Here is a 25,739-nt window from a genome sequence, read left to right as displayed (position 1 = left end):
GTCCCGGCTGTGGGATGGGACCCGCCCCTAAGCGCGTCATCCACTGGGAGAGCGGTCCCTGCCCTGGGCAGTTGCCAAGGAGGGAAAGGGTGGGAGCTGAGGCTCCCTGACAGCTCTGGGAGAAAGTCTGTGTGTCTGGAGTGGGAGAGTCGTGGGGCTTAAAGAGAGGCTGGGGCTACTCTACTCGACATTCATTGTTCTGTAACTGTTAAATGAGCATCTATGGTGTGCCTGGCTTTGGCCTGGATGATGCTGGAGATGAAGACAGAACCAGCGCCTATCCTGGCAGAGCTCACAGTCTGATGGGGGAGACAGATCCTAACCAAATAATCATAGCAATTGTTTACCATGGAGACTAAGACAATGAAGGAGGAAGTGTAATGATACAAGGAGATGTGGAGTCTAGAAGTGGTGGGTGAGGGCTTCCTCAAGGTTATCTGACATGCAGCCTAAGGAGCATGCAGGATTTAGCCAGCTAGCGCAGGTCAAGAGAGGGGCACGGCCCTTTACAAGCAGAGGGAACAGCACGTGGGCACACCTGGAGGTGGGAGGTAGCATGGACCAGAAAGGAGAGCAGTGCTTCTGAGCTCAGAAGGCCGTGAGGAGAGGGGCAGGAACTGAGATGAAAGAGTCAGGCAGAGGCCAAGACCGTTCAGGGCATTAGAGGCTCCGACAAGAGATTTGGATTAATTCTGAGAATAGTAGAGTATATTTAAGGGGGTCTAAATGAGCTGGAGAACATGATAAGATTTGCTTATTAATATGATCAAACTGAGAAATAGTGCAGCTAGCCATCAAAAAGTAAATGGAGGCCAGGCACGGTGGCTCACACCTGTAATCCCAGCACTCTGGGAGGCCAAGGTGAGTGGATCACTTGAGATCAGGAGTTTGAGACCAGCCTGGACAACATAGTGAGACCTCATCTCATTTTATTTAAAACAAACAAACAAACTTTGTGTTGAGTTTAGAAAGCCTTAAAACAAAATATACTGTGTAACTCCATTTATATGAAGTTCCAAAACAGACAAAACTAACCTGTGGTGATAGAAATCAGAACAGTGTTACCTTTGGGATGGTATTTCCCCAGAAGGAGCAACAGGGAGGAGCCCCCACGATCTTCATCTAGGTGGCAGCTGCACGTGTGTACAGATACATAGAGAATCACTGACTTATGCATGTCACTGGACATATGTTATTCTTCAATAAAAACAAGGTAAGAGGCCGGGCACAGTGGCTCACGCCTATAATCCCAGCACTTTGGGAGCCCGAGGCAGGCAGATCACCTGAGGTTGAGAGTTCTAGACCAGTCTGACCAACATAGAGAAACCTGATCTCTATTAAAAATACAAAATTAGCTGGGCCTGGTGGTGCACGCCTGTAATCCCAGCTACTTGGGAGGCTGAGGGCAGGAGAATCGCTTGAACTCAAGAGGCAGACGTTGCATTGAGCTGAGATTGCGTTATTGCTCTCCAGCTTGGGCAACAAGAGCAAAACTCCGTCTCAAAAAAAACAAAACAAAAAACAAAAAAGCAAGGTAAGAATGTCATTGTGGCCTCTGTGTAAAAAAGGAAAATGACTCAGCTGGACGCGGTGGATCCCACCTATAATCCCAGCACTTTGGAAGGCCAAGATGGGCGAATCACCTGAGGTCAGGAGTTTGAAACCAGCCCGGCCAACACGGCAAAACCCAGTCTTTACTAAAAGTACAAAGATTAGCAGGGCGCAGTGGTGGGTGCCTCTAATCCCAGCTACTTGGGAGGCTGAGGCAGGAGAATTGCTTGAACTGGGGAGGCGAAGGTTGCAGTGAGCCAAGATCATGCCATTGCACTCCAGCCTGGGCGACAGAGCAAGAGTCCATCTTAAAAAAAAAAAAAAAAAGGCTAGGAAACCAACAAGGGGCCAGGTAGTTTTCCAGGGAAGAAAGAGAAAGGCAGCCCCTGACAGCTGGGAGTTGCCCTGGCACATAGAGTGAAGCCATGGAGCTCAGCTGCAATTAGATAATCTCACAGAGCACCAGCCTTGGACAAAGCCGCACTGTGACAGTAAAGGATCAAGAAAAATAAATCGATAGCCTGGTCAACACTTCAAAACTTCGTCTCTACTAAAAATACAAAAAATTAGCTGGGCGTAGGGGCGTGCTCCTATAATGCCAGCTACTGGGGGGGCTGGGCTGGGAGAATCACCTGAGTCCGGGAGGCTGAGGCTGCAGTGAGCTGAGATTGCACCACTGAACTCCAGCCTGGGCAACCAGAGTGAGACCCTGTCTCAAAAAAAAAGAAAGAAAAAAATCGAGACCAATCCATAACCATGTCTGAACACAGAAACAAACAAGATCATTGTGTGAACCACAGAATGACTAAGCATCCTCATATCCTGGCTAACATAAATGACTGCTTATATTATATTTTATTGTATTAAAGTTACAACTTTAGCCTCACTTTGTTTCTCCGGCCTCATCAATCAGATTTATACAAATGCTCAACACAGCATTACTCCTCTGTAACAGTACCCAAGCCGGAACCAGGCTCCACTTCCTTGCACCATTCCCAAGACCACCACACACAAGCCAAAACCTTAAAATCAATCCTTTCTGGCTAGGTACTCATGACTGTAATCCCAGCACTTTGGGAGGCTGAGGCAGGTGGGTCATCTGAGCTCAAGAGTTAGAGACCAGACTGGCCAACACGGAGAAACTCCATCTCTACTAAAAATACAAAAAATTAGCTGGGAGTGGGGGCACACACCTGTAAACCCAGCAACTCAGGAGGCTGAGACAGGAGAATCGCTTGAACACGGGAGGTGGAGGTTGCACTGAGCTAAGATCATGACACTGCATTCCAGCCTGAGTGACAGAGCAAGGCTCTGTCTCAAAAAAAAAAAAAAAAAACAAATTCCAGCTGGGCGCAGTGGCTCACACCTATAATCCCAGCACTTTTCGAGGCCAAAGTGGGTGGATCACCCGAGGTCAGGAATTAGAGATCAGCCTGGCAAACATGGTGAAACCCTGACTCTACTAAAAATACAAAAATTAGCCAGGCATGGTGACGGGTGCCTGTAATCCCAGCTATTTGGGAGGCTGAGTCAGGAGAATTGCTTGAACTGGGAGGCGGAGGTTGCAGTGAGCTGATATCATGCCACTGCACTCCAGCCTGGGCAACAAGGAGTGAAACTCTATCTGAAAAAAAAAAAAAAAAAAAAATCAGTCCTATCTAATACCCTTTTACTTAGACACCTCATAGTTACCTCATGGTGTGCTTTCTCCCTCATTGCAAGAGGCAACAAACCCAACTTGTTCAACCACAGGTGTGTCCCTGGTGGAGAACACTGACACAGGAGAGCTAATGTACTTGGCTGAGGTTGTCCCAAAGGAAAAGGTGAAGAGTAGAAAGATCTAAAATATTTTAGGAGGAAGAACAGGGAGGGATTGCTGGTGGAGCCGATGTGAGGGAAGAGGAAGTGGGAGGTTTCCAAGTTGATTCCAGAGAGTTCTCCCCATAAACCATGTCATGACATTAATAACAATGGTAACAAAAGTAACATAACAACAGTGACCGAGTATCGAGTGTTTGTTTCCCAGAAACTGATTTGAACAGGGGCATGTATTACCTCATTTCATCCTCACCTGTACGTGTGGTTATTATCATTTATTAACCACTGCTCTGTGCTTGGCACTTTCTGTGAATCCTCTCTGAATGTCATGACAGCTCTGCAGAGAGAACTCAGTCTCATTTCACAAACGGGGAGACTGAGGCTGGGAGAGACTTGGAAGTGGCAGAACTGGGATTTGAATCCAGGGCTATCTCCAAAGGTCCTCATGCCACTTCCCAAAGTCAGAGCCTGGCTTTGAGTCTGAGACTGTATTTTGCAATGACCCTTAGTTTTGGAGATGGAGAGGCATGGATTTGAATACCAACTCTGCCCCTAATCTGCTGTGTCTTGATCAAGTGACTCCAATTCTTTGATGTTCAGAGGCCTCCTGTCTAAACAAAGACGATAACAAAAGCACATGTATTCGTGCTTCCTCTGTGCCCAGCTGCATTCCACACCCTTTCCACACCATCCTACAAGAGAGTTCTATGATGGTCAATTTACAAATGGGGAAATCAAGGCAGAGATGGGGAGGGCTTAAAACTTGCTCGGGGTCACACAGCCAGGAAGTGGTGGAGATGGTATTTGAGCTCGGGCAGTCTGGCTTAACTAACTATACCTACAATTAGGTACATGGGTCCATTGGGTAGCAGCTGTGAAAATTTGACAATGACTTGGCCCCTCTGTGCCTCAATGACCTCATCCTCATCCATAAAATGAGGATCTTAACAGTATCTACCCCACAGAGCTGTTATGGGCATCAGTGTTAAATACATGTAAAATGATTAAAATAGGGTCCAGTTCTAGGAGCTATGAAAGTATTAACTTTGCCAGGCACGGGGGCTCACGCCTGTAATCCCAGCACTTTGGGAGGCCAAGGCGGGAGGATCACAAGGTCAGGAGTTTGAGACCAGCCTGGCCAATATGGCAAAACCCAGTATCTACTAAAAATACAAAAAAAAAAATTAGCCAGGTGTAATGACCTGTGCCTGTAATCCCAGTTACTTCGGAGCTGAGGCAGGAGAATCGCTTGAGGCGGAGGTTGCAGTGAGCTGAGATCGCACCACTACACCCCAGCCTGGCGACAGAGCAAGACTCAGTCTCAAAGAAACAAATTAGCTTTTATTACTACTAATAATAGGTTAAGGGCTGAGCACAGCGGTTGGTGCCCATAATCCCAGAACTTTGTGGGGGCTAAGGCAGGCAGATCACTTGAGCCCAGGATTTGAGACCAATCTGGGCAACATGGTGAAACTCCATCTCTACAAAAAATACAAAAATTAGCCAGGTGTGATGGTGCGCATCTGTAGACCCAACTACTCAGGAGGCTGAGGTGGGAGGATCACATTGAGCCTGGGAGGTCGAGGCTGTAGTAAGCTGTGACTATGTCACTGCACTCCAGCCGGGGTGACAGAGAGAGACCCTGTCTCAACAATAATATTTTAAATAGATTGTTAGGATGACTATTATTAATAGCCCCCACGCAGGGTAGTCAGCTCTTACACAAGCAATCTCGCCTTGAATTCCTAGCAAGGGGGTAGAGAGGAGCGTCTGTTTCATAGAGGAAGGAACTGAGACCCAGGGAGAGGAAGGTATCTGTTCAAGTTCACACAGCAAAGGAAGTGGCAGAGTTAGAAGTCAGACCCAGCTGCATGGAGCTGGCTCACTGATGACGAGACAAGCAGTGGTCGTGTTCATAAAGATATTATCTGTTCCCCAGACCCTGTGGGGCACCCCAGTTCCCAACAATGACGAGCATGTCAGTCACCTAGGTGAGGTCACTTGGCATCGTGCAGAAGCTCAGAGAGAGAAAGTGAATGACTTCCTGTGAACTCATTCAGCACCGGCCCCTGCCTCCCTGCCTCCCAGCCTTGGAATCTCAGCCCCGATTCTTGCTTTGCTGTGTGATGCTGCATAAATGCTTTCACCTCTCTGAGCCTCCAAGGTGTCTTTTAATTTAATTATTATTTTTTGAGACAGAGTCCCGCTCTGTATCCCAGGTAGGGGTGCAGTGGTACGCTCTCAGTTCACTGCAACCTCCGCCTCCCTGGTTCAAGCGATTATTCTGCCTCAGCCTCCCAAGTCACTGGGACTACAGACTACAGGTGTGCGCCACCATGCCAGCTAATTTTTTTTTTTTTTTTTTTTGTATTTTTAGTAGAGACAGAGTTTCACCATGTCAGCCAGGATGGTCTCCATTTCCTGATCTCGTGATCCACGAGGCCTCCCAAAGTGCTGCTGGCATTACAGGCGTAAGCCACTGCAACCGACCAAGGGGTCTTTTTTTTTTTTTTTTTTTTTTTATAACAACAGGAGTGTCTTTCATGGTAGAGTGAGACAGTGGGCAAAATATCGAGTCTGGAAGTGGACAGACACGTTTTAATCCTACCTCTGCCACCCTCTTGCTGTGCAACCTCAAGCAACTCAATCTTCTCTGAACTTCAGCTGAAAACCCCTACCTCCTGAGGGACAGAGCGAGGACCCAGCAAGTGACAGGCAGGGTGACACTAGCATTATTATTGTGTGCTGCTCTGAAGCAGGAGGCCCAGCAGGTCCCAGCTGTGTGGGAGAGTTTCAGGGAGGAACCCCAACTGGCCAGACCAGAAGAACTAGCATCTCAGGAGGGAGTGGGACCCAGGGTGGAGAGGTACCTCTTGCTCAGGCCTGCCCGGATTCTGGGCGCTGACCCCCGCCTGGCCCATGACCAGGGAACAGAAAGAGGTTTGAATGCAGGGCACCACTTAAGCCCGCTGTGTGGTAGGTGGCTGGCTTTTCGAGATTCTTTGCAGACTTCATGGCAAAGAATCTAGAATCTGGCTCAGGGGCCGGTGCAGAGGCGGCCCCCAGCACCAGAGATCACTCCCCAGACTCAGGCAAGCCCAGGACCACATTCACTCTGGGTTTCTTGTCTCCCTGTGGCAGAGCAGGCTCTGAGCCCTGTGAGGTTCCCAGCCTGACTCAGGCCCACTCCCTCTGGGACATACCATCTGGGACAAGCTGGGGAAGGAGTGGAGTCGGGGACAGGGCTGACTGTATAATTTTCGGGGTTCAGTGAAAAATGAAATGTAGAGACCTGGTTCAAAAGGCAGGAAAGAGTGCTGTTAAAGGTACTAAAATAGAAACACTTTTTCCTTTCTTCTGCCTTTTTTTTTTGTTTTTTCTTTTTCTGCTTTTTTTTGAGACAGAGTTTCACTCTTGTTACCCAGGCTGGAGTGCAATGGCACGATCTCGGCTCACTGCCTCCTGGGTTCAAGCCATTCTCCTGCCTCAGCCTCCCAAATAGCTGGGATTACAGGCATGCCCCACCATGTCCGGCTAATTTTGTATTTTTGGTAGAGACAGGATTTCTCCATGTTGGTTAGGCTAGTCTCGAACTTCCAACCTCAGGTGATCTGCCTGCCTCAGCCTCCCAAAGTGCTGGGATTACAGGTGTGAGCAACCACGCCCAGCTTTTTTTTTTTTTTTTTTTTTCTTTTTTGAGACAGTCTCCCTCTGTCACCCATGCTGGAGTGCAGTGGTACAGCCACAGCTCACTGCAGCCTCTATCCCCCAGGCTCAAGCAATCCTCCCACCTCAGCCTCCCAAGTAGCTGGGACTACAGGTGTGTGTCACCATGCTCAGCTAATTTTAAATTTTTTTTTTTTTTTTGAAACAGGGTCTTGCTATGTTGCCCAGGCAGGTCTCAAACTCCTTGGCTCAAGTGATCTTCCTGACTTAGCCTCCCCAAGTGCTAGGATTACAGGCATGAGCCACTGCGCCTGGCCTGTCTTTCTCTAAACCCTTCATGGTGTTTCATGTTACGTTCTCTTGGGCACAGAGATACTCATAGGACCAACACAGATATTCAGTGGTGGCTAGAGACCCTGCCCCACAACGTGGGCAACCTGACTGGGATCCCCTTCCCACCAGTTGCCCACTGCCATGTTCTACCCCAACACACCATGAGGCACAAGTATCCAACCCTGATCTTCTTGTGGCATGCCTGCAACAGGGGTGGAGGGTGCCAGTGATCACGGGGCAGAGTTAAGAAGGGGACAGGCCAGGTGTGGTGACTCATGCCTATAATCCCAACACTCTGGGAGGCCAAGGTGGATGGATCATTTGAGATCAGGAGTTGAAAACCAGCCTGACGAACATGGTGAAACCCCATCCCTACCAAAACTACAAAAATTAGCTGGGTGTAGTGGCCAGCGCCTGAAATCCCAGCTACTCCAGAGGCTGAGGGTGAAGAATCACTTGAACCTGGGAGGCAGAGGTAGTAGTGAATGGAGATCGTGCCACTGCACTCCAACCTAGGTGACCAAGTGAGGCTTCATCTCAAGAAAAAAAAAAAAGCAGGGGACAGGAGTGGGAACTTGTCCCAGAGAGGTGGGGCTGCCTATGAAGTGAGGCTGTAACCCCCTCATCACGCTTTCATTGTCCCATCGTCTAAGCTTACCCAACAGAAACTCAGGCTGGGCGCGGTGGCTCACACCTGTAATCCCAGCACTTTAGGAGGCTGAGGTGGGCGGATCATGAGATCAGGAGTTCAAGACCAGCCTGACCAACATGGTGAAACCTGTCTATACTAAAAATACAAAAATTAGCTGGGCATGATGGCAGGTGCTTGTAATCCCAGCTACTCAGGAGGCTGAGGCAGGAGAATCGCTTGAACCCGGGAGGTGGAGATTGTAGTGAACCAAGATTGCACCACTGCACTCCAGCCTGGGTGACAGAGTGAGACTCTGTCTCAAAAAAAAACAGAACTTCAAAGATAAATTTAAGAATTTCTACACAGTGACCACAGAGCATTAAACCCAAGAAACCCAAGAGCAGGACTCTTCTGAACACAGAGAGCTGTCGTCTACAGTGGTCAGATGTCCATGAAGCGGGATTCCGTATTGCAGAGGGGCTGGGGGATGAACTGATCCAAGAATCCAGATGTCGCACACCGGAAGGTAGAGGCCAGGGGACACCTAGAGTCCCGGAGGACCTAGGAATTCAGGTGTCTGCACTCCCGGGACTCAGAGCACTATACCTGAGTCCTCAAGGGAACTTTTTGAGGCAGGAAAGAGCTGTCTCCAGAGTGACAGGTGGGGGACCCTGGGGGACTGTGGAGAACACGCACCAGACCCACCCTAGGGGTCAGGGAGAGCTTCTTGAAGGAAGGGACACCTTAGATGAGACCTAAAGGATGAAGTCAGCCAAAGAGCTCTGCCTGCCTTGTTCATGACGGCCCCCAGGCCTTAGCATCACTTTCCCATCAGTTTATGCCACCACCAGATGTTCACTCCATACCTAGTATGCACCAGGCCCTGTGCTGTACCAAGAGCTCAGCGGTGACTAAGACAGCTGTCACTCAGAGTCCAGAGCAGGAGACAGACTCAACAGCAGGATGATCCCGGGTACTCAAGGCCATGAGAGAAGCACAGGACAGAACGATCAGGGATGGGAATGGGGAGGCACAGGTGGATCGGTCAGGGCTATAATGAAAAGCCCAGAGCCGGGAGTGGCGGCTTAGGCCTGTAATCCCAACACTTTAGGAGGCCGAGACAGGCAAATTGCTTGAGCTCAGGAGTTGGAGACCAGCCTGGCCAACATGGTGAAACTCCATCTCTACTAAAAATACAAAAAAATTACCCAGGCATAGCATGGTGGCCGGCGTCTGTTATCCCAGCTACTCGGGAGGCTGAGGCAGGAGAATCATTTGAACCTGAGAGGTGGAGGTTGCATTGAGCCAAGACTGCGCCACTGTACTCACCCTGGGTGACAGAGTCTCTCTCTGTCTCAAAGAAAAGAAAATCCCAGAAAAAGCATCTGACCTGCCAGGATAATCAGGGAGGGCTTCCTGGAGAGACTTAACACAGGAACTGAAAGCTAAACGATGAGTAGGGCTTTCGTGGAATGGGGAGGGGTGCCTACGCAAAAGGAACAGAATATACAAAGGCCCAGAGGAGAAAGGAAAGCAGGGTTTTTCCCCCACTTTCATGAAATGAGACATGCTTTTTTTAAAAGAGACGCCGTCTCACTCTTGTCACCCAGCCTGCAGTACAGTGGCGCAATCTTGGCTCACTGCAACCTCTGCCTCCCAAGTTCAAGCAATTCTCCTGCCTCAGCCTCCTGAGTAGCTGGGATTACAGGCACATGCCACCAGGCTGAGACATGCTCTATGGTGCTGGGAACACAGTGATGACCAGAACAATGCTGGCTCTGCCTCATGGAGCTCCCAGTGCATAAACAACACAGATCCATCGCCCATAATGACCCAGGGCCTTCAGGGATGGGATGATAGAGCTCAAAAGAGGGTGCCTGACCCAGCCAGGAGAGTCAGTGAGGGCTTCCTGAAGCAGGTGCCAACTGAACTAAGGCTGGAAGAATGAGGTGCAGCTGGTTAAGGGAAGAAGGGAGGCGAGGGTCGTGGCTCTCACCTGTAATCCCAGCACCTTGGGAGGCTGAGGTGGGTGGGTTGCTTGAGTCCAGGAGTTGGAGACCAGCCTGGGCAACACAGTAAGACCCCATCTCTATGAAAATAAATAGATAAAAGAAAAACAGGGAAGAAAGGGCAGAGGAAGCAACGACGTAGGCAAAGGAGGAAGCCTAGGAGTTCCTAGAAATTTCCAGCAGCTGGTCAAACCAAAAAGGTTGGAAACAGAAGGGCCTACAAACTTAAAAAAAAAAAACTGCCAACACTAAGGACTCGCGCCTCTCACCCTCTTCTCCCAGCCGTGACCTTAGAGTGGAAGGCCTCTATTCCTAAAGAGAGACGGTTGTGGGGCGCGTGGCTCCCAGAGGTACCCATTAACTCAGACGTCCTGCCCAGGGGCCAAAGGGTCCCGGACTCCTGGACTGGAAACCACAGCAGCAATTCCTGTTCTTCCTCCGTATTTAATTCGGTATCACAGGAGAACCAATAAATAGTTCCTTCCCGCCCCTGCAGTCTTCCTCCTGCCCTAGGCAGGGCCTCAGGGGCTGGCGATCCCGTCGGGGGCAAGGCACCTGCAACCCAAAACGCAGCAGCTCAGACCAGCCGAGATGCAGCGCCAGCGGAATTCCCGGGAGAGTTCCAAAGGGGAGGGCCCAAGTTTATCGGCAGTGGGCGAGGCCTAGGAACGCCCCCGCGCGCGTGGCGGGGGTGGAGCCTCGAGGGACTTCCCCCAAATAGGGCGGGGCCACTCAGGGGGCGTGGTTTTCATCAGCTGCTGTCACGATGACGTCCATCCAAATGCGCATGGCTTCGGGGCTAGGAGCCACCATGTAGAAAAGGCGTTCGTAGGTTTTGACGCAGAATGTCAGGCGGGGGCTGGGGCTCTGGAATAAGCAGAAAGTGAGGATAATTAAGGCAAAAGTGGGAACCCAGCCTTGCTAATTATAGCCTGTGTGGCACTGGACAAAGTACTTAAGAATCTGAATGTCAGTTTCCCTGTCTTCCCAAATGATGCCACCTACCTCACTGGGTTATAAGGATTAAATGAATTAACACAGGAAAGTGCTTAAAATTAACATATGTAGAGCGCTATTGGCAAATTAGGAGCAAGAGAAATTTAAAAGTAGGACTTATGGCACCTTCTCTCAGTCTAACTTCTCCTATATTAGAAATATAGGCATTCAAATTCTACCTCCCCAAAATCTAGGTCCGCTTGTACCTGGGGAAAATTAGTGTCTCGAACCTGTCATTGAGAACCCACTTGCCAATCCCAAATTGAGTAAATCCCTTATGTCCATTATCTGTTTTTAGCCCTGATGGAATGCGTTGATGTGTACCCATTCTACACATGAGAAAACTAAGGCTGGTCAGGCTGGGTGGCTCATGCCTGCAATCCCAGCACTTAGGGAGGTTAAAGCAGATGGATTGCTTGAGCTTAGGAGTTCGGACCATCCTGGGCAACATAGGGAGACCCCATCTCTACAAAATATGCCAAAAAAAAAAAATTAGCTAGGTATGGTGGCACGCACATATAGTCCTAGCTACTCTGGAGGCTGAGGCAGGAGGACTGCTTGAGCCTGAGAGATAGAGACTACAGTGAGCTATGATTGTGCCATTGTACTCCAGCCTGGGCAACAGAGTGAGACCCTCTCTCCAAAAAAAAAGAAAACTAAGGCTAAAGAAGTCACTTTCCTGATGTCACATAGCTGAGATTCCAACCTAATTGCTAAAAAGCCAGTTTAGTTACTCTCCATAGAGCTTTCTAAATATTGTATTGGTTGCCAACATTTAAATTTTTGGCACTGTGCTTTTATACAAGTTTCAGTTCCTGAATTCTCTAGATGAAAATAAATACAAGACAACATGATGGGGGCCGCTACTTGGCAACTGTTGGCAGAAGTCAAGTAATAACCATCTCCTTTATCCATTTAAAAAAATTTTTTTTTTTTTTTTTTTTTAGACAGAGCTTAACTCTGCTGTCCACACTGGAGTGAGGTGGTGTGATCTCAGCTAACTGCAACCTCCGCTTCCCAGGTTCAAGTAATTCTCCTGCCTCAGCCTCCTGAATAGCTGGGATTTCAGGCGTGCACCACCATGCCCAGCTAATTTTTGTATTTTCAGTAGAGATGGGGTTTCCTCATGTTGGCCAGGCTGGTCTTGAACTCCTGACCTCAGGTGATCCACCTGCCTCAGCCTCCCAAAGTGCTGGGATTACAGGCATGAGTCACCATGCCCAGTTAAAAACTTTTTTAAAAAACAGAGATGGGCCGGGCGTGGTGGCTCACACCTGTAATCCAAGTACTTTGGAGGCCAAGGCAGCAGATCACCTGAGGTCGGGAGTTCAAGACCAGCCTGACCAACATGGTGAGACCCCCGTCTTTTAAAAAAAAAAACACACACAGAGATGGGGTCTTGCTATGTTGACCAGGCTGGTCTCAAACTCCTGGCCTCAAGCGATCCTCCCATCTCGGTCTCCCAAAATGCTGGGATTACAGGGATGAGCCCCCAGGCCAGGTCTAAAGAAGACCATCTCCTTTAGATGCTCCCAGGCTGCCCCACCCTTGCTCTGACCTCTTCATTTATTCCCAGCTTGACATCATAGTTTGCCACATTTTGGGTCTAATACTTTTGCTCCAAGAAAATTAACAGTGACAGGCCAGGTGTGGTGGCTTGCACCTGTAATCCCAGCACTTTGGGAGGCTGAGGCAGGTGGATCACAAGGTCAGGAGTTCGAGACCAGCCTAGCCAACATAGTGAAATGCCATCTCTACTAAAAATACAAAAATTAGCCAGGTGTGATGGTGTGCCTGTAATCCTAGCTACTCGGGAGGCTGAGGCAGGAGAATTGCTTGAACCCAGGAGGCGGAGGTTGCAGTGAGCTGAGATGGTGCCACTTCACTTCAGCCTGGGCAACAGAGTGAGACTCCGTCTTAAACAAACAAACAAAAAAAAAGTCCAGTAACAGTGGGTGAAAACCATAGTCTAGGCTCTTAATTTTTGGTCCCTGCAGGCGGGTGACCTGTTTGTCTTCTCTGCAACAAACAGGTACTCCTGGGAGTACCCTGACAGGAGAAGCTGCGAGTGGCTTTCCGCAGGACGAGCCAGGGATGAGATAAGGCTTGACTCCAACTGGGAGGGCAGGGGGACACCGAAGGGCTTCACCTTGAAGGCACAGCGTAAGTGGTCGTAATAGACTTCCTCAATGGCCTGGAAGTAGATGACACCTTTGAGCTTGGTCTCTCCCTTGTCTGGTAGGGGAGGCAAGAGAAAGAGAGAGCCAGTGAGAAAGGTGTGTCTGTGTGTGTCGAGGTGAGGGTCATTGGCCCTAAGTCCTGAGACTGGATTTGGGGTAAGGAACACAGTGACAGGAGTCTGAAGGTCCCTAAAGGTTGGGAGGTGAGTGAATGTTAATGCTGAATGGGAGACTGGGTGCAGAAACTGGACACCACTGGGGAGTGGGGTCTGCAGAGCTGGAATCCTAGGCCCTGAATGCCTTGGTCTCTGAGAAGGGAAGGAACTCAAAGCATCTTCAAGTACTTTCTAGGTATAATCTCTGCCCCCTCAAACTCTCCTGGAGGGATAAGTACATTTATCTCCATTTCACAGATGTGGAAACCAAGACTCAGAGAGGTTAAGTCACTGGGCACAAGTCACACAGCCAGAGGTGACAGAGCCAGGAGTCACCAGGTAGAGGTGGTCACCTCAGATGGTCATATAGGTTAGGGGAGAAGGATTTCAGGCAATACAAGTGTCCGAGGAGAGGTTTAGAATAATTGATTCTCCTAGAGAAGGAGAACAAGGACCCAGGACTTCTGACCTTTGTGGGGTTGGGGGCAGCTGACAGTGCAGGTTCAGACTCATGGGTGTCTAAGGAACATGGAGTCTGAGAAGCTTGAATTGTATTAAACTGTCATCTGCATCCCTGGGGTAGACTGGGGGTTTGAATTCTGGGTAGCTTCAAGAGAGACTGGAGATCTGGACCCCAGGGTCTGGAGGAAAGAGGGAGCTGTGAGCCAGGACTCCTGGGTGGTAGGGGAAGTAGGAGCTAGGGACCTGAACTTCTGGTGTCTGTAGGGAAGGGGCTTCCAGAGTGGAATTCCAGTGTCCTGGGGCCCATGGTGGCCAGGCTGGGCTTACCCGCATAGTAGGCCAAGCGGCGGGCTTGGCGGTCAAAGCAGAACCATCGCTTCCTCCAGGTCTTGATGCGGCCACCCATCTTCACCAGGGGTCCGCGGCAGCATCCCCCAGACACCTGCACATGTGGGCAGTTTTCCGGGTTGTGGCCCCATCCCTCCAGATGCTGCCGGAGATCCAAGATGCGAGGGCCTGGAGGGTGTGGTGGGGTAGGTGGGGCCTGGGGAGCAAAGAGAAGGGGCAGCTGATGTAAGGGGTAGAGGATTCTACAGCCTGGAGCTCCTCGAGGGGAGCGAGTCACAGCAGCTTGCGTGTAAGGCCTGCTGCAGCCTTTAGAGGGTAATATTAACAATGACCATCTGATGAATGCAGCGGTTACATTGATTGACTGCGACGCTAGGCCCAGGGCTTTATAGACATCAGCTCCTTGACACTTCATGGCAGTGAGCCCCATTTTACACATGAGCAAACTGAGGTACAGAGAGATGATGTAATGCAACCGAGGTCACACAGAGCTTTTAGGCAGCAGGAGTGGGACACAAGCCCAGGTATTTCTGACCCTTGAGCTCACCCTGAAACATCAGAGGCCTATCAAAAGAAATTAAGAGGCCGGGCGCGGTGGCTCACACCTGTAATCCTAGCACTTTGGGAGGCCAAGATGGACGGATCATGAGGTCAGGAGATCAAGACCATCCTGGGTCACACAGTGAAACCCTGTCTCTACTGAAAATACAAAAAATCAGTGGGGCATGGTGGTGCACACCTGTAATCCCAGCTACTCAGGAGGCTGAGGCGGGAGAATCGCTTGAACCCGGGAGGCGGAGGTTACAGTGAGCCGAGATCGCACCACTGCACTCCAGCCTGAGCTACAAAGCGAGACTCTGTCATAAAAAAGAAAAAAAAAAGTTAAAATGTAGACTCTGATTCAGTCATTTCAGGGTGGGGTCTGGGGTGGGAGGTGAGGTTCTCCATGTGTGACAAGCTCCCAGGTGGGCCCTGATGCTGCTGCTCCACCAGCCACACTTTGCGCGTCAAGGAGTTAGAAAACTGAAGCAGGGGCCGGGTGCAGTGGCTCAAGCCTGTAATCCCAGCACTGTGGGAGGCCGAGGCGGGTGGATCACGAGGTCAAGAGATCAAGACCATCCTGGTCAACATGGTGAAACCCCGTCTCTACTAAAACTACAAAAAATTAGCTGGGCATGGTGGCGCGTGCCTGTAATCCCAGCGACTCAGGAGGCTGGGGCAGGAGAATTGCCTGAACCCGGGAGGCGGAGGTTGCAGTGAGCCGAGATCACGCCATTGCACTCCAGCCTGGGTAACAAGAGCGAAACTCCGTCTAAAAAAAAAAAAAAAAAAAGGAAAACTGAAGCAGGAAGGGCGTGGTGGCTCACACCTGTAACCCCAGCACATTGGGAGGCCAAGGCAGGAGGATTGCTTAAGCCCAGAAGTTTGAGACCAGCCTGGGGCAACATGGTGAAACTCCATCTCTACAAAATACAAAAATTAGCCGGGCATGGTGGTATGTGCCTAAGGATTCCAGGTAATTGGGAGGCTGAGGTGGGGGGATCACCCGAGCTCAGAAGGTGGAGGCTGCAGTGAGCTGAGATCACACCACTGCACTCCAGCCTGGGTGACAAAGGGAGACCGTGTCTCAAAACAAAAGGAAGAGAGAAAGAAAACTGAAGCAAGGCCAGAGCAAGAAGGGATGAGAAACAGAGATGAGATTGACTGGTTGGAGACAAGACAGTGAGGTGGGGAAATGAGGAGTAGGGAGGAGGACTGCAGGGAGGGAAAGGCCGGGTTTCAAGAGCACCCTCTGGGCCTGCGATCTCATCAAATCCACGCAGGAAGACCAAGGATCACCACTGTGTGGGGAAGCTCCCTCTCTGTATCAGGCAGTATGCCAAACCGTCACTGTGATTACCTCGTTTCTTTTTCAAAACAAGCCATTAATGTCCCCACTAGACAGATCAAGAAACTGAGGCTTTAAGAAAAGGTGACTCTCCAAGGTCACCAAACTAGGATGTAGGGGAGCTGGGCCCCAATCTAGGAGGAGAGGAAGATGGCCTTGTCCACTGCTTCCAGCTGTGTCACCTCCACAGAACTCCTGCCCCTAGGGGAGCCTCAGTTCCCTGCGCTAAAACACTGGTGTTATCACAGGACCCTCCTCTGGGGATGTTTCAAGGATGAACTGACTGCCCTCAGGGTCTTCTGCACAGAGATTCCTCTTCTAGATGTGAAGCCCAGAGACATACCTGCTCATGTGTGCAAAAGAAGCAGGTGTATAGGGCAGGGGACACAGCACACAGCAGGGGACTGTTTAATACATGATGACGCGGCCAGGTGCAGTGTCTCATGCCTGTAATCCCAGCACTTTGGGAGGCTGAGGTGGGTGGATCACGAGGTCAGGAGTTCAAGACCAGCCTGGCCGAGATGGTGAAATCCTGTCTCCACTACTTAAAAAAAAAAAAAAAAAAAAAAAAAAAAATTAGCCAGGCATGGTGGCAGGTGCCTGTAATCCCAGCCACTCAAGAGGCTGAAGCAGAGAATCATTTGAACCTGGGAGGCGGAGGTTGCAGTGAGCTGAGATCATGCCACTGTACTCTAGCCTAGGCAACAGAGCAAGACTCTGTCGCAAAAATAAATAAATAAATAAATAAATAAATATAAATGATTACACTGCAGGGCAGGCGGAACAGCAGAGCAGGAGCAATTCATTTTTTTTTTTTTTCTTTTTGAGACAGAGTCTCACTCTGCTGCCCAGGCTGGGGGGTGCAGTGGTAGGATCTTGGCTCATTGTAACCTCTGCCTCTAGGTTCAAGCGATTCTCCCACCTCAGCTTCTCAAGTAGCTGGGATTACAGGCATATGCCACCATGCTTGGCTAATTTTTGTGTTTTTAGTAGAGACGGAGTTTCGCCATGTTAGCCAGGCTGGCCTTGATCTCCTGGCCTCAAGTGATCCGCCTACCTTGGCCTCCCAAAGTGCCAAGATTACAGGCATGAGCCATGGCACCCAACCTAGTGATCTTTTGTTTTGAGACAACAAAGTTTTGCTTTTATTGCCCAGAGTGCAAGGGTATGATGTTGGCTCACCGCAACCTCCGCCTCCCAGGTTCAAGCAATTCTCCTGCCTCAGCCTCCCAAGTAGCTGGGATTACAGGCATGCACCATGATACCCAGCTAATTTTGTATTTTTAGTAGAGACAAGATTTCTCCATTTTGGTTGGGCTGGTCTCAAACTCCCAACCTCAAGTGATCCATCCACATAGAGATGACCATCATCAGCGCATGGGACCAGGAACTGGCCCTCTGTCATTCCCTTTCCCTTGCCATGCCCAGGACACTTTTCTGTGGCATTGGAGGAGAGGAAAGGGTGAGATGTGAGAAAAGAGGGAGAAACAGAGCAGGAGAGGCGGTCGTGAGGGCAGAGTGGGACTGACCGTGATGGCAGGAACAGCAGGGCCTGAGGAACCTTCTGTGCCCCTTCTTGTTCCTTCCTGTAGATTCAGGATGAAGCGCTCAATGAGAATGCCAGCCCATAAGATGATGGGTGGGGCAGAGAATGTCCTAGGTTCCCTGTTCTGAGGGTGGAGGGGCTGGAGGCCTGGACTCCTGGGTCTGAGGGAGGAGGGGCTGGGGGCCTGGACTCCTGGGTGTGAAGGAGGAGGGGGCTGGGGTCCTGGACTCCTGGGTCTGAGGGAGGAGGGGCTGGGGGTCTCCCGAGTCTGAGGAAGGAGGGGTTGGGGCAGTCTTCTGTTCCTAAGAGGCTGGCCTGAGCTCTCACCCGGGCCTTGAGCAGCCGCTCCCTCTCTGCCATGGCCTGCTGCAGGAGCCGCTCCATGTGGGCAATGTCCGGGTGGATGGCCCCACAGCTAGGAGGAGGGAACACGGATGGGGTGGGTACAGTGGCTGGGCCTCTTCTCCCATGTCCCCCGATTCCCTCTGACAACTCACCTATTCCCACGGCCACAGTTTAGCAGCTGGTAGAGGGGGTATCTGCCAGAGTCCCCTACTGCTGGTGGGAGAGCTGAGGCCTCCAGGGATTCTAGGGTAGAGGGGACTAGGTTAGGAGGCTGGATACACCCTGGCCTGACCCCCTCCACTTCTCCCCGTGCAGGCACAGGTGCGGCTTTCCTCCATCCTCTGCCGTAGGATGGGTGCTGACGCCGGGGAAGTGGGGAACAGGGTGATCCTCACCAGTACAATGGAAGGACAGGGGACGGGGGGATCCTCTCTGGCTCGCCCTCTCTCCCCTTCTTCGGGGCAGGCTCCCGGTCCTCTGGAGGCCAATGGAGCCCTGAAAACACAAAAGGCCTATGTGCTTAGGAAAAATGCTTGATCTCCACCATAAGTCAGAGCACTGCCCAGTGAAACCACCACCCAATCAGCACAAACCAAAAAGCTGCCGTCAACATGTGCTGAGTGAAAGGACCTCACAGGGGTATGATCCCATTTCGAAGAAACATCCAGAACAGGCAAATGAACATAGAGATGGGAAGTAGAATCGAGGTTGCCAGGAAGGAAGTTGATGGGGGATGGAGAGACTACCGGATGCAGGGTTTCTTTCTCTTTTTTTTTTTTGGAGATGGAGTTTCACTCTTGTTGCCCAGGCTGGAGTGCAGTGGCGCAATCTCAGCTCACCGCAACCTCTGCCTCTCAGGCTCAAGCAATTCTCCTTCCTCAGCCTCCCAAGTAGCTGGGATTACAGGCATGCACCACCATGCCTGGCTAATTTTGTATTTTTAGCAGAGACAGGGTTTCTCCATGCTGATCAGTTTGGTCTCGAACTCCCAACCTCAGGTGATCCACCCGCCTCAGCCTCCCAACATACTGGGATTACGGAAAGGAGCCACCACGCCCAGCACGGATGCAGGGTTTTTTGGGGGCGTTAATGAAAATGTTCTAAAATTGGTTGCAGTAATGTTTGCATAATTTTGAATATACTAAAAGACTAGACTTGTGCATTTTAAAGGAACGAATTACGTGAAATATGCCTCAATAAAACTTTTTTTAGAAATCCCACCATGGGCTGGGCATGGTGGCTTATGCCTGTAATCCCAGCACTTTGGGAGGCCAAGGCGGGTGGATAACTTGAGGTCAGGTGTTCAAGGCCAGCCAGGCCAATATGGCGAAACCCCATCTCTACTAAAAATACAAAAGTTAGCCAGGTGTGGTGGCATGTGCCTGTAATCCCAGCTACTCAGGAGGCTGAAGCAGGAGAATCGCTTGAACCCAGGGGGCAGAGTGAGCAATGGAGGCTGGGTGACAGAGCAAGCGAGACTCTGTCTAAAAAAAAAAAAAAAAAAAAAAAAAAAAAAAAAAAAAAACCCACTGTGGCCAGGCACAGTGGCTCACACCTATATCACCAGCACTTTGAGAGGCCGAGGCAGGCAAATTGCTGGAGCCCAGGAATTGAAGAACAGCCTGGGCATCATGGTGAAATTCTGTCTCTACAAAAAATATAAAAATTAGCCAGGCATGGTGGCATGTGCCTGTAGTCCCAGCTACTGTGGAGGCTGACCTGGGAGGATCGCTTGAACCCAGGAGGTCAAGGTTGCAGTGAGCTGAGATTGTGCCACTGCATTCCAGTCTGGGTGACAGAGCGAGAGCCTGTTTCAAAAAAATAAATAAATAGGTAAAATAAAAAAACCCACTGTGCTGGTGGCTATGTAGGAGACCCAGATGCCTTCACACGATACTGGGGGTATTCTACTGGAACAAGCTCTACAGAAAACAACTTGGCTTTTTAAAAAAAAAATCAGAATGACAAATGCATAAACCATGGAGCCCCAATTCTACTTCTAGGAATTCAGCTGATGGATACACTCATACACATGCAAAGTGATCTGAGTTCAAGGTCATTCCCTGCAGTGCCATTTGTGCTAGCAAAAGCCTGGAGACCACCTCAGTGCCCATCAGAAGGGGACAAGATAAATGAGCCATGGCTTATGCACTCCACAGACAATTTTTTCTGGAGATGGAGTCTTGCTCTGTCCCCCAGGCTGGAATGCAAAAGCACCATCTTGGCTCACTGCAACCTGTGCCTCCTGGGTTCAAGTGATCTCCTGCCTCAGCCTCCTGAGTAGCTGGGATTGAAAGTGCGTGCCACCACACCAGGCTAATTTTTGTATTTTTAGTAGAGATGGGGTTTCACCATATTGGCCAGGCTGGTTTCGAAATGCTGACCTCAAATGGTCCACTTGCCTCAGCCTCCCGAAGTGCTGAGATTACAGGCATGAGTCACCATGCCCAGCCAACTGCATGGACAATTCTGCAGTGTAGAATGAGAGGAAGATGCATCCTACATCCAGATAGACCATAATATCCAAAAGAGAAAAAACGGAACATAATATCCAAGAGAATAGCAAGGCCAGGTGTGGTGGTGTGCACCTGTGGTCCCAGCTACTCAGGAAGAGGTGGGAGGATCACTTGAGCCCAGGAGGTTGAGGCTGCAGTGAGCCATGATCATGCCACTCACTGCACTCCAGCCTGGGCAACAGTGAGATCCTGTCTCTTAAAAATTTTTTTTTAAAAGCAAGTACAGGAGGTCAGGAGTTCGAGACCAGCTGGCCAACACAGTGAAACCCTGTCTCTCTCTACTAAAATACAAAAAAAAAATTAGTCAGGCATGGTGGTGCATGCCTGTAGTCCCAGCTACTCAGGAGACTGAGGCAGGAGAATCACTTGAACCTGGGAGGTGGAGACTTCAGTGAGCAGCACTGCACTCCAGCCTGGCGACAGAGTGAGACTCCATCTCGAAAAAGCAAATACAGAACAGTACAGTAGGTATGCATAAAAAGAGGGGGAAAGTATGCATGTGCCTAGCTGTGTCAACACAGAATATCTCCAGAGAACACATGGGAAATTGGTAACCCGGGTGGCCCTCAGGAAGTGAACAGCGTAGGAAGGGTAACAAGAGCCACAGAGTCTTCTCTGAATATCCTCCCACACTGTGTGAATTTTGAACGAGGAGAATGTTAACTTTTTAAAAGCAAATAAACATGACAACTAAATGCAATCAGTGTTCCTGGGCCAGAAGAAAAAAAGGTGGAGAAAAAAAAATTCACTGTTTTTGTGAATTTTTTGCTAGAAAAAACACTGGTGGGGCTGGAAACAGTGGCTCACGCCTGTAATCCCAGCACTCTGGAAGGCTGAGGCAGGCGGATCATCTCAGGTCAACAGTTTGAGACCAGCCTGGCCAACATGGTGAAACCCCATCTTTACCAAAAATACAAAAAATTAGCCAGGCGTGGTGGTGTGCACTAGTAATCCCAGCTACCCCGGAGGCTGAGGCAGGAGAATCACTTGAACCCAGGAGGGAGGTTGCAGTGAGCTGAGATCACATCACTGCACTCCAGCCTGGGCAACAGAGCAAGACTCCATCTCAAAAAAAAAAAAAAAAAAAAAAGAAAAGAAAAAGGAAAAAACATCAGTGGAACAACTGACAAAATATAAACAAGGTCTGTGGATTCTAATAGTATTGTCTCAGCATTAGTTTCCTGAAATCGATCCTTGAACTGTGATTGTGTAAGAGAATGGCCTTGACATTAGGTAATAAATTTAGGACTATTTAGGGGTTAAGGAGAATCATGGGTAAGAAAATAATGGGCCAGGCATGAAGGCTCATACCTGGAATCCCAACACTTGGGAAGGCCCAGGCAGATCACCTGAGCTCAGGAATTTGAGACCAGCCTGGGCAATACATTGAAACCCATGTCTACAAAGAATATACAATTTAGCTGGGTGTAGTGGCACGTGCCTGTAATCCCAGCTACTTGGTGGGCTCAAGCAGGACAATCGCTTGAGCCTGGGAGTTGGAGGCTGCAGTGAGCCGAGATCTCACCATTACACTCCACTCCAGCCTGGGTAACAAGAGTGAAACTCCGTCTCAAAAAAAAAAAAAAAAAAAAAAAACCATGGGAGTTGAGAAATGTTAGCTCCACTTCACAAAGTGGAAACTGAGGCCCAAATCCCTGCACTTTACCTGACTCTCTCCTTCCTTCCAGCCACATTCCCAGCACTTCCTAGCTGGGAGATCTTAGACACTTGGCACTGAGGAAACAAGTGGGCAGGGCAGACCCCGGCACTTACGTTGTAGGAACTGCATAAGCCATCAGCAGGCCATAGAAACAGGCCGGCTTGGGTTCAAATCCCAGCTCTGCCACTTGCTGGGTGTGTGAGGTAGGCAAGTCGTTTCTCTTCTCGAACTAGCTTTCCTCGCTGTAAAGTGGGTAACAGCCCACCACCCTTCCTGGGTTGTTGCAAGGATTAAAGGAGTGACCTCACACAATGCATGTAGAAGCACGTGGCCCCCAGGTGAGATCCAGGAGCTAAGCAACAAGATCCACATTCGTGGGTACAGGGTACACCTGGGCTTAGAAACCTCGTGTGCGCAGGCGCCAACAACTCAGGTGACAACCCCAGAGGAATTTTCCCACCCAAGTATTTACAGCTATGCAATTTACTAACAAGGGTGACTGCTATCCTGAGTCATGTTGCCTGGCAACACAGCTGACACCTACCTACGTCAGGTTTCCAGGGGAAGCCGCTAGAAAGTTAATTTCCCATACAGAAGAGCATCTGCTAACCCTTCACCCAAATAATAACGGAACCTGTTTGTGGGGGTTCTTCCCAACAAAAAAAAAATGAAATTTTATATATTAGGTTGAGACAGGGGAAATTGCCAGTATAAGACTGTTTCTTGTCCCCAAATAATAGCAATTCCATAAGGTTCAAAGTGATAAAATGGTTTAGAACAGATCCCAACCTATATTAAGTGCTTTAAAATTAGTATTAATATTGATTAGTAAATAGCAAGTTTTTTGGGGGTGGAGCTCGCATTGTCGCCCAGGCTGGCATGCATTGGTGTGATCATGGCTCACTGCAACCTCCACATCCTGAGTTCAAGCGATTCTCCTGCCTCAGCCTCCCAAGTAACTGGGATTACAGGCATGCACCACCACACCCAGCTAATTTTTTGTATTTTTAGTAGAGAGGGGGGTTTCACCAAGTTGGCCAGGCTAGTCTTGAACTCCTGACCTCAAGTGATCCACCCACCTCAGCAGCCTTCCAAAGTGCTGGATTTGTATGCTTGAACTGCCACACCTGGCCACACAGTTATTCTTTTATTTTTATTTTTTTTTGAGACAGACTCACACTCTGTCGCCCAGGTCTTGAACTCCTGACCTCAGGTGATCCACCTGTGTTGGCCTCCCAAAGTGCTGGGATTATAGGCATGACCAACCACACCCAGCCTAAACAATGGTATTCTTAACAGCATTGCTTAAACTGCAAAAAATAAAAACCCTAAAATCATCATCTTTAGAAGGAGGGCTTCTCCACGCCCCCACAGTAGAACTGTGAGGCCCAGAGTGATTGAGAACATAGGCTCTAGGAGGCCAGGCACAGTGGCTCACACCTGCAATCCCAGCACTTTGGGTGGCCGAGGCAGGTGGATCACGAGGTCAAGAGATCGAGACCATCCTGGTCAACATGGTGAAACCCCGTCTCTACTAAAACTACAAAAAAAAAAAAAAATACAAAAATTAGCCAGATGTGGTGGCGCACACCTGAAATCCCAGCTACTTGGGGGGCAGAGGCTGGAAAATCGCTTGAACCCAGGAGGTAGAGATTGCCGTGAACCGAGATCATGGCACTGCACTCCAGCCTGGGCAACAAAAGTGAAACTCTGTCTCAAAAAAATAAATAAAAGCCAGTGAGACCCTATCTCTACAAAAAATTAAGAAATTGGGCCCATGTGTGGTGACTTATGCCTGTAATCCCAGCAATTTGGGAGGCTAAGGCGAGGGGACCACTTGAGCCCAGGGGTTCAGGACCAGTCTGGGCAACATAGGGAGACCCCATCTCTATAAAAGTAACTTCAAAAATCAGCTGTGTGGTGGTGCATGCCTGTGGTCCCAGCTACTCAGGAAGGATCACCTGAGCCTGGGAGGTTGAGGCTGCAGTGAGCTGTGACTGCACCATTGCACTCCAGCCCGTGCAACAGAGTGAGACTATATGAGAAAAAAAAAAGCTAGAAGAGGACTTGAAATGTTCTCAACACATAGAAATGATCAACACTTGAGGTGACGGATACTCCAAATGCTATGACTTATTACGCATTCTGTGTATGTAATATCACGTGTACTCCATAAATATGTTCAAAATATATCTTTTGTTTTTTTTTTTTTGAGATGGAGTCTTGCTGTGTCGCCCAGCCTGGAGTGCAATGCTGCAATCTTGGGTCACTGCAACTTCTGACTCCCTGGTTCAAGCAATACTCCTGCCTCAGCCTCCCAAGTAGCTGGGATTACAGGTGCCCACCACCACACCTGGCTAGTTTTTGTATTTTAGTAGAGACAGGGTTTCATCATGTTGGCCAGGCAAGTCTCGAACTCCTGACCTCAGGTCATCTGCCCATCTTGGCCTCCTAAACTGCTGGGATTACAGGCATGAGCCACTGCACCTGGCATCTGTTGTAACTGTTAAAGAGCTGGGCCTCCCAGTTTTAAGGAAGTCTAGAAGGATTCTCAAAACACAAATAGCTGCATTACTTCTGAGACAGGGAGACCTTCTTATTAATATATGCTGTTTGGTTGCTTTTAAATATCTACTTCTGGGTGCACATGTTTCTATTTCGCCAGGGCAGGGGTGGGTGTTACGCAGAAAAAAACAGTAACAAAGCTGGAGTCATAGGAATACCCCTTGGCCAACCTTCCCTATGCCCCACCACTGTACCCTATGCCCCACCACTGTACAGAAAATCAGAGTGGAAGTTCTGGAGGCCCTAGTTCAGGGACTGTGCTCTCGGCCCCTCCCTCCCCACTGACCAATAAGACACACAGGGAGGCCGGGCGCGGTGGCTCACGCCTGTAATCCCAGTACTTTGGGAGGCCGAGGCGGGTGGATCACGAGGTCAAGAGATCGAGACCATCCTGGTCAACATGGTGAAACCCCGTCTCTACTAAAAATACAAAAAATCAGCTGGGCATGGTGGCGCGTGCCTGTAATCCCAGCTACTCAGGAGGCTGAGGCAGGAGAATTGCCTGAACCCAGGAGGTGGAGGTTGTGGTGAGCCGAGATCGCGCCATTGCACTCCAGCCTGGGTAACAAGAGTGAAACTCCATCTCAAAAAAAAAAACAACAAACAAACAAAAACAAACAAACGAACAAAAAAAAGACACACAGGGAAACAGAGGCCGTGGGGAGGCACCTGCAGGGAGCTGTGGACAGAGAAGAGGCAGGAAGAGGTAGAGGTGGCAGCGGTGTGGGCCGCGGGGTCCTGGAGCACCAGCAGCTGGTGATCTGTCTTCTGGGTGAACAGCAGCTGTAGGAGAGGGGGTGAAGGTTCATGGGAACAGAAGGGACCCCACAGCAACCGCCAGTTCCCACATGCTCTGGCCTGTGCCTCTAGTGCCACCCATTACTCAGAAAGAAAACCTAAGGAGAGCTGGAATGTGGTCCTCAGTGTCCAGTCTCCCAGCATAGGGCTGTGGGCAGAGACTGCTGGCTCCCTGAGGAGGGGCTGGGGGCCTGGACTCCTGGGTCTTAGGGAGGAGGGGCTGGAGCCTGGACTCCTGGGTCTGAGGGAGGAGGGGCTGGGGGCCTGGACTC

The 25,739-nt window shown here is 49.8% G+C and overlaps 1 protein-coding gene across 2 annotated transcripts in view; it reads right to left on the bottom strand.

The window, feature by feature from the left end:
* Positions 1-10,432: 10,432 nt before the first annotated feature.
* PHLDB3 (pleckstrin homology like domain family B member 3) overlaps positions 10,433-25,739 on the bottom strand; it is a 26,057-nt gene continuing 10,750 nt past the window's right edge. The window contains exons 9-16 of one of the 2 annotated variants that reach the window (XM_032262828.1): positions 25,339-25,452; positions 18,324-18,423; positions 18,081-18,171; positions 17,911-17,998; positions 17,567-17,623; positions 14,129-14,345; positions 13,154-13,239; positions 10,433-10,875 (exon numbers count right to left, since the gene is read on the bottom strand). In XM_032262828.1, the coding sequence (XP_032118719.1) occupies positions 10,741-10,875; positions 13,154-13,239; positions 14,129-14,345; positions 17,567-17,623; positions 17,911-17,998; positions 18,081-18,171; positions 18,324-18,423; positions 25,339-25,452 (888 nt within the window). In that variant the 3' untranslated portion in view covers positions 10,433-10,740. The remainder of the gene's footprint in view (positions 10,876-13,153; positions 13,240-14,128; positions 14,346-17,566; positions 17,624-17,910; positions 17,999-18,080; positions 18,172-18,323; positions 18,424-25,338; positions 25,453-25,739) is intronic. The other variant, XM_032262829.1, reaches the window with a different exon arrangement.

Source organism: Sapajus apella, unplaced genomic scaffold (genome assembly GCF_009761245.1).
Source record: "Sapajus apella isolate SASKATOON/1434 unplaced genomic scaffold, GSC_monkey_1.0 scaffold130, whole genome shotgun sequence".
NCBI classification, from domain to species: domain Eukaryota; kingdom Metazoa; phylum Chordata; class Mammalia; order Primates; family Cebidae; genus Sapajus; species Sapajus apella.
This window is presented reverse-complemented; position numbering and strand designations above follow the sequence as displayed.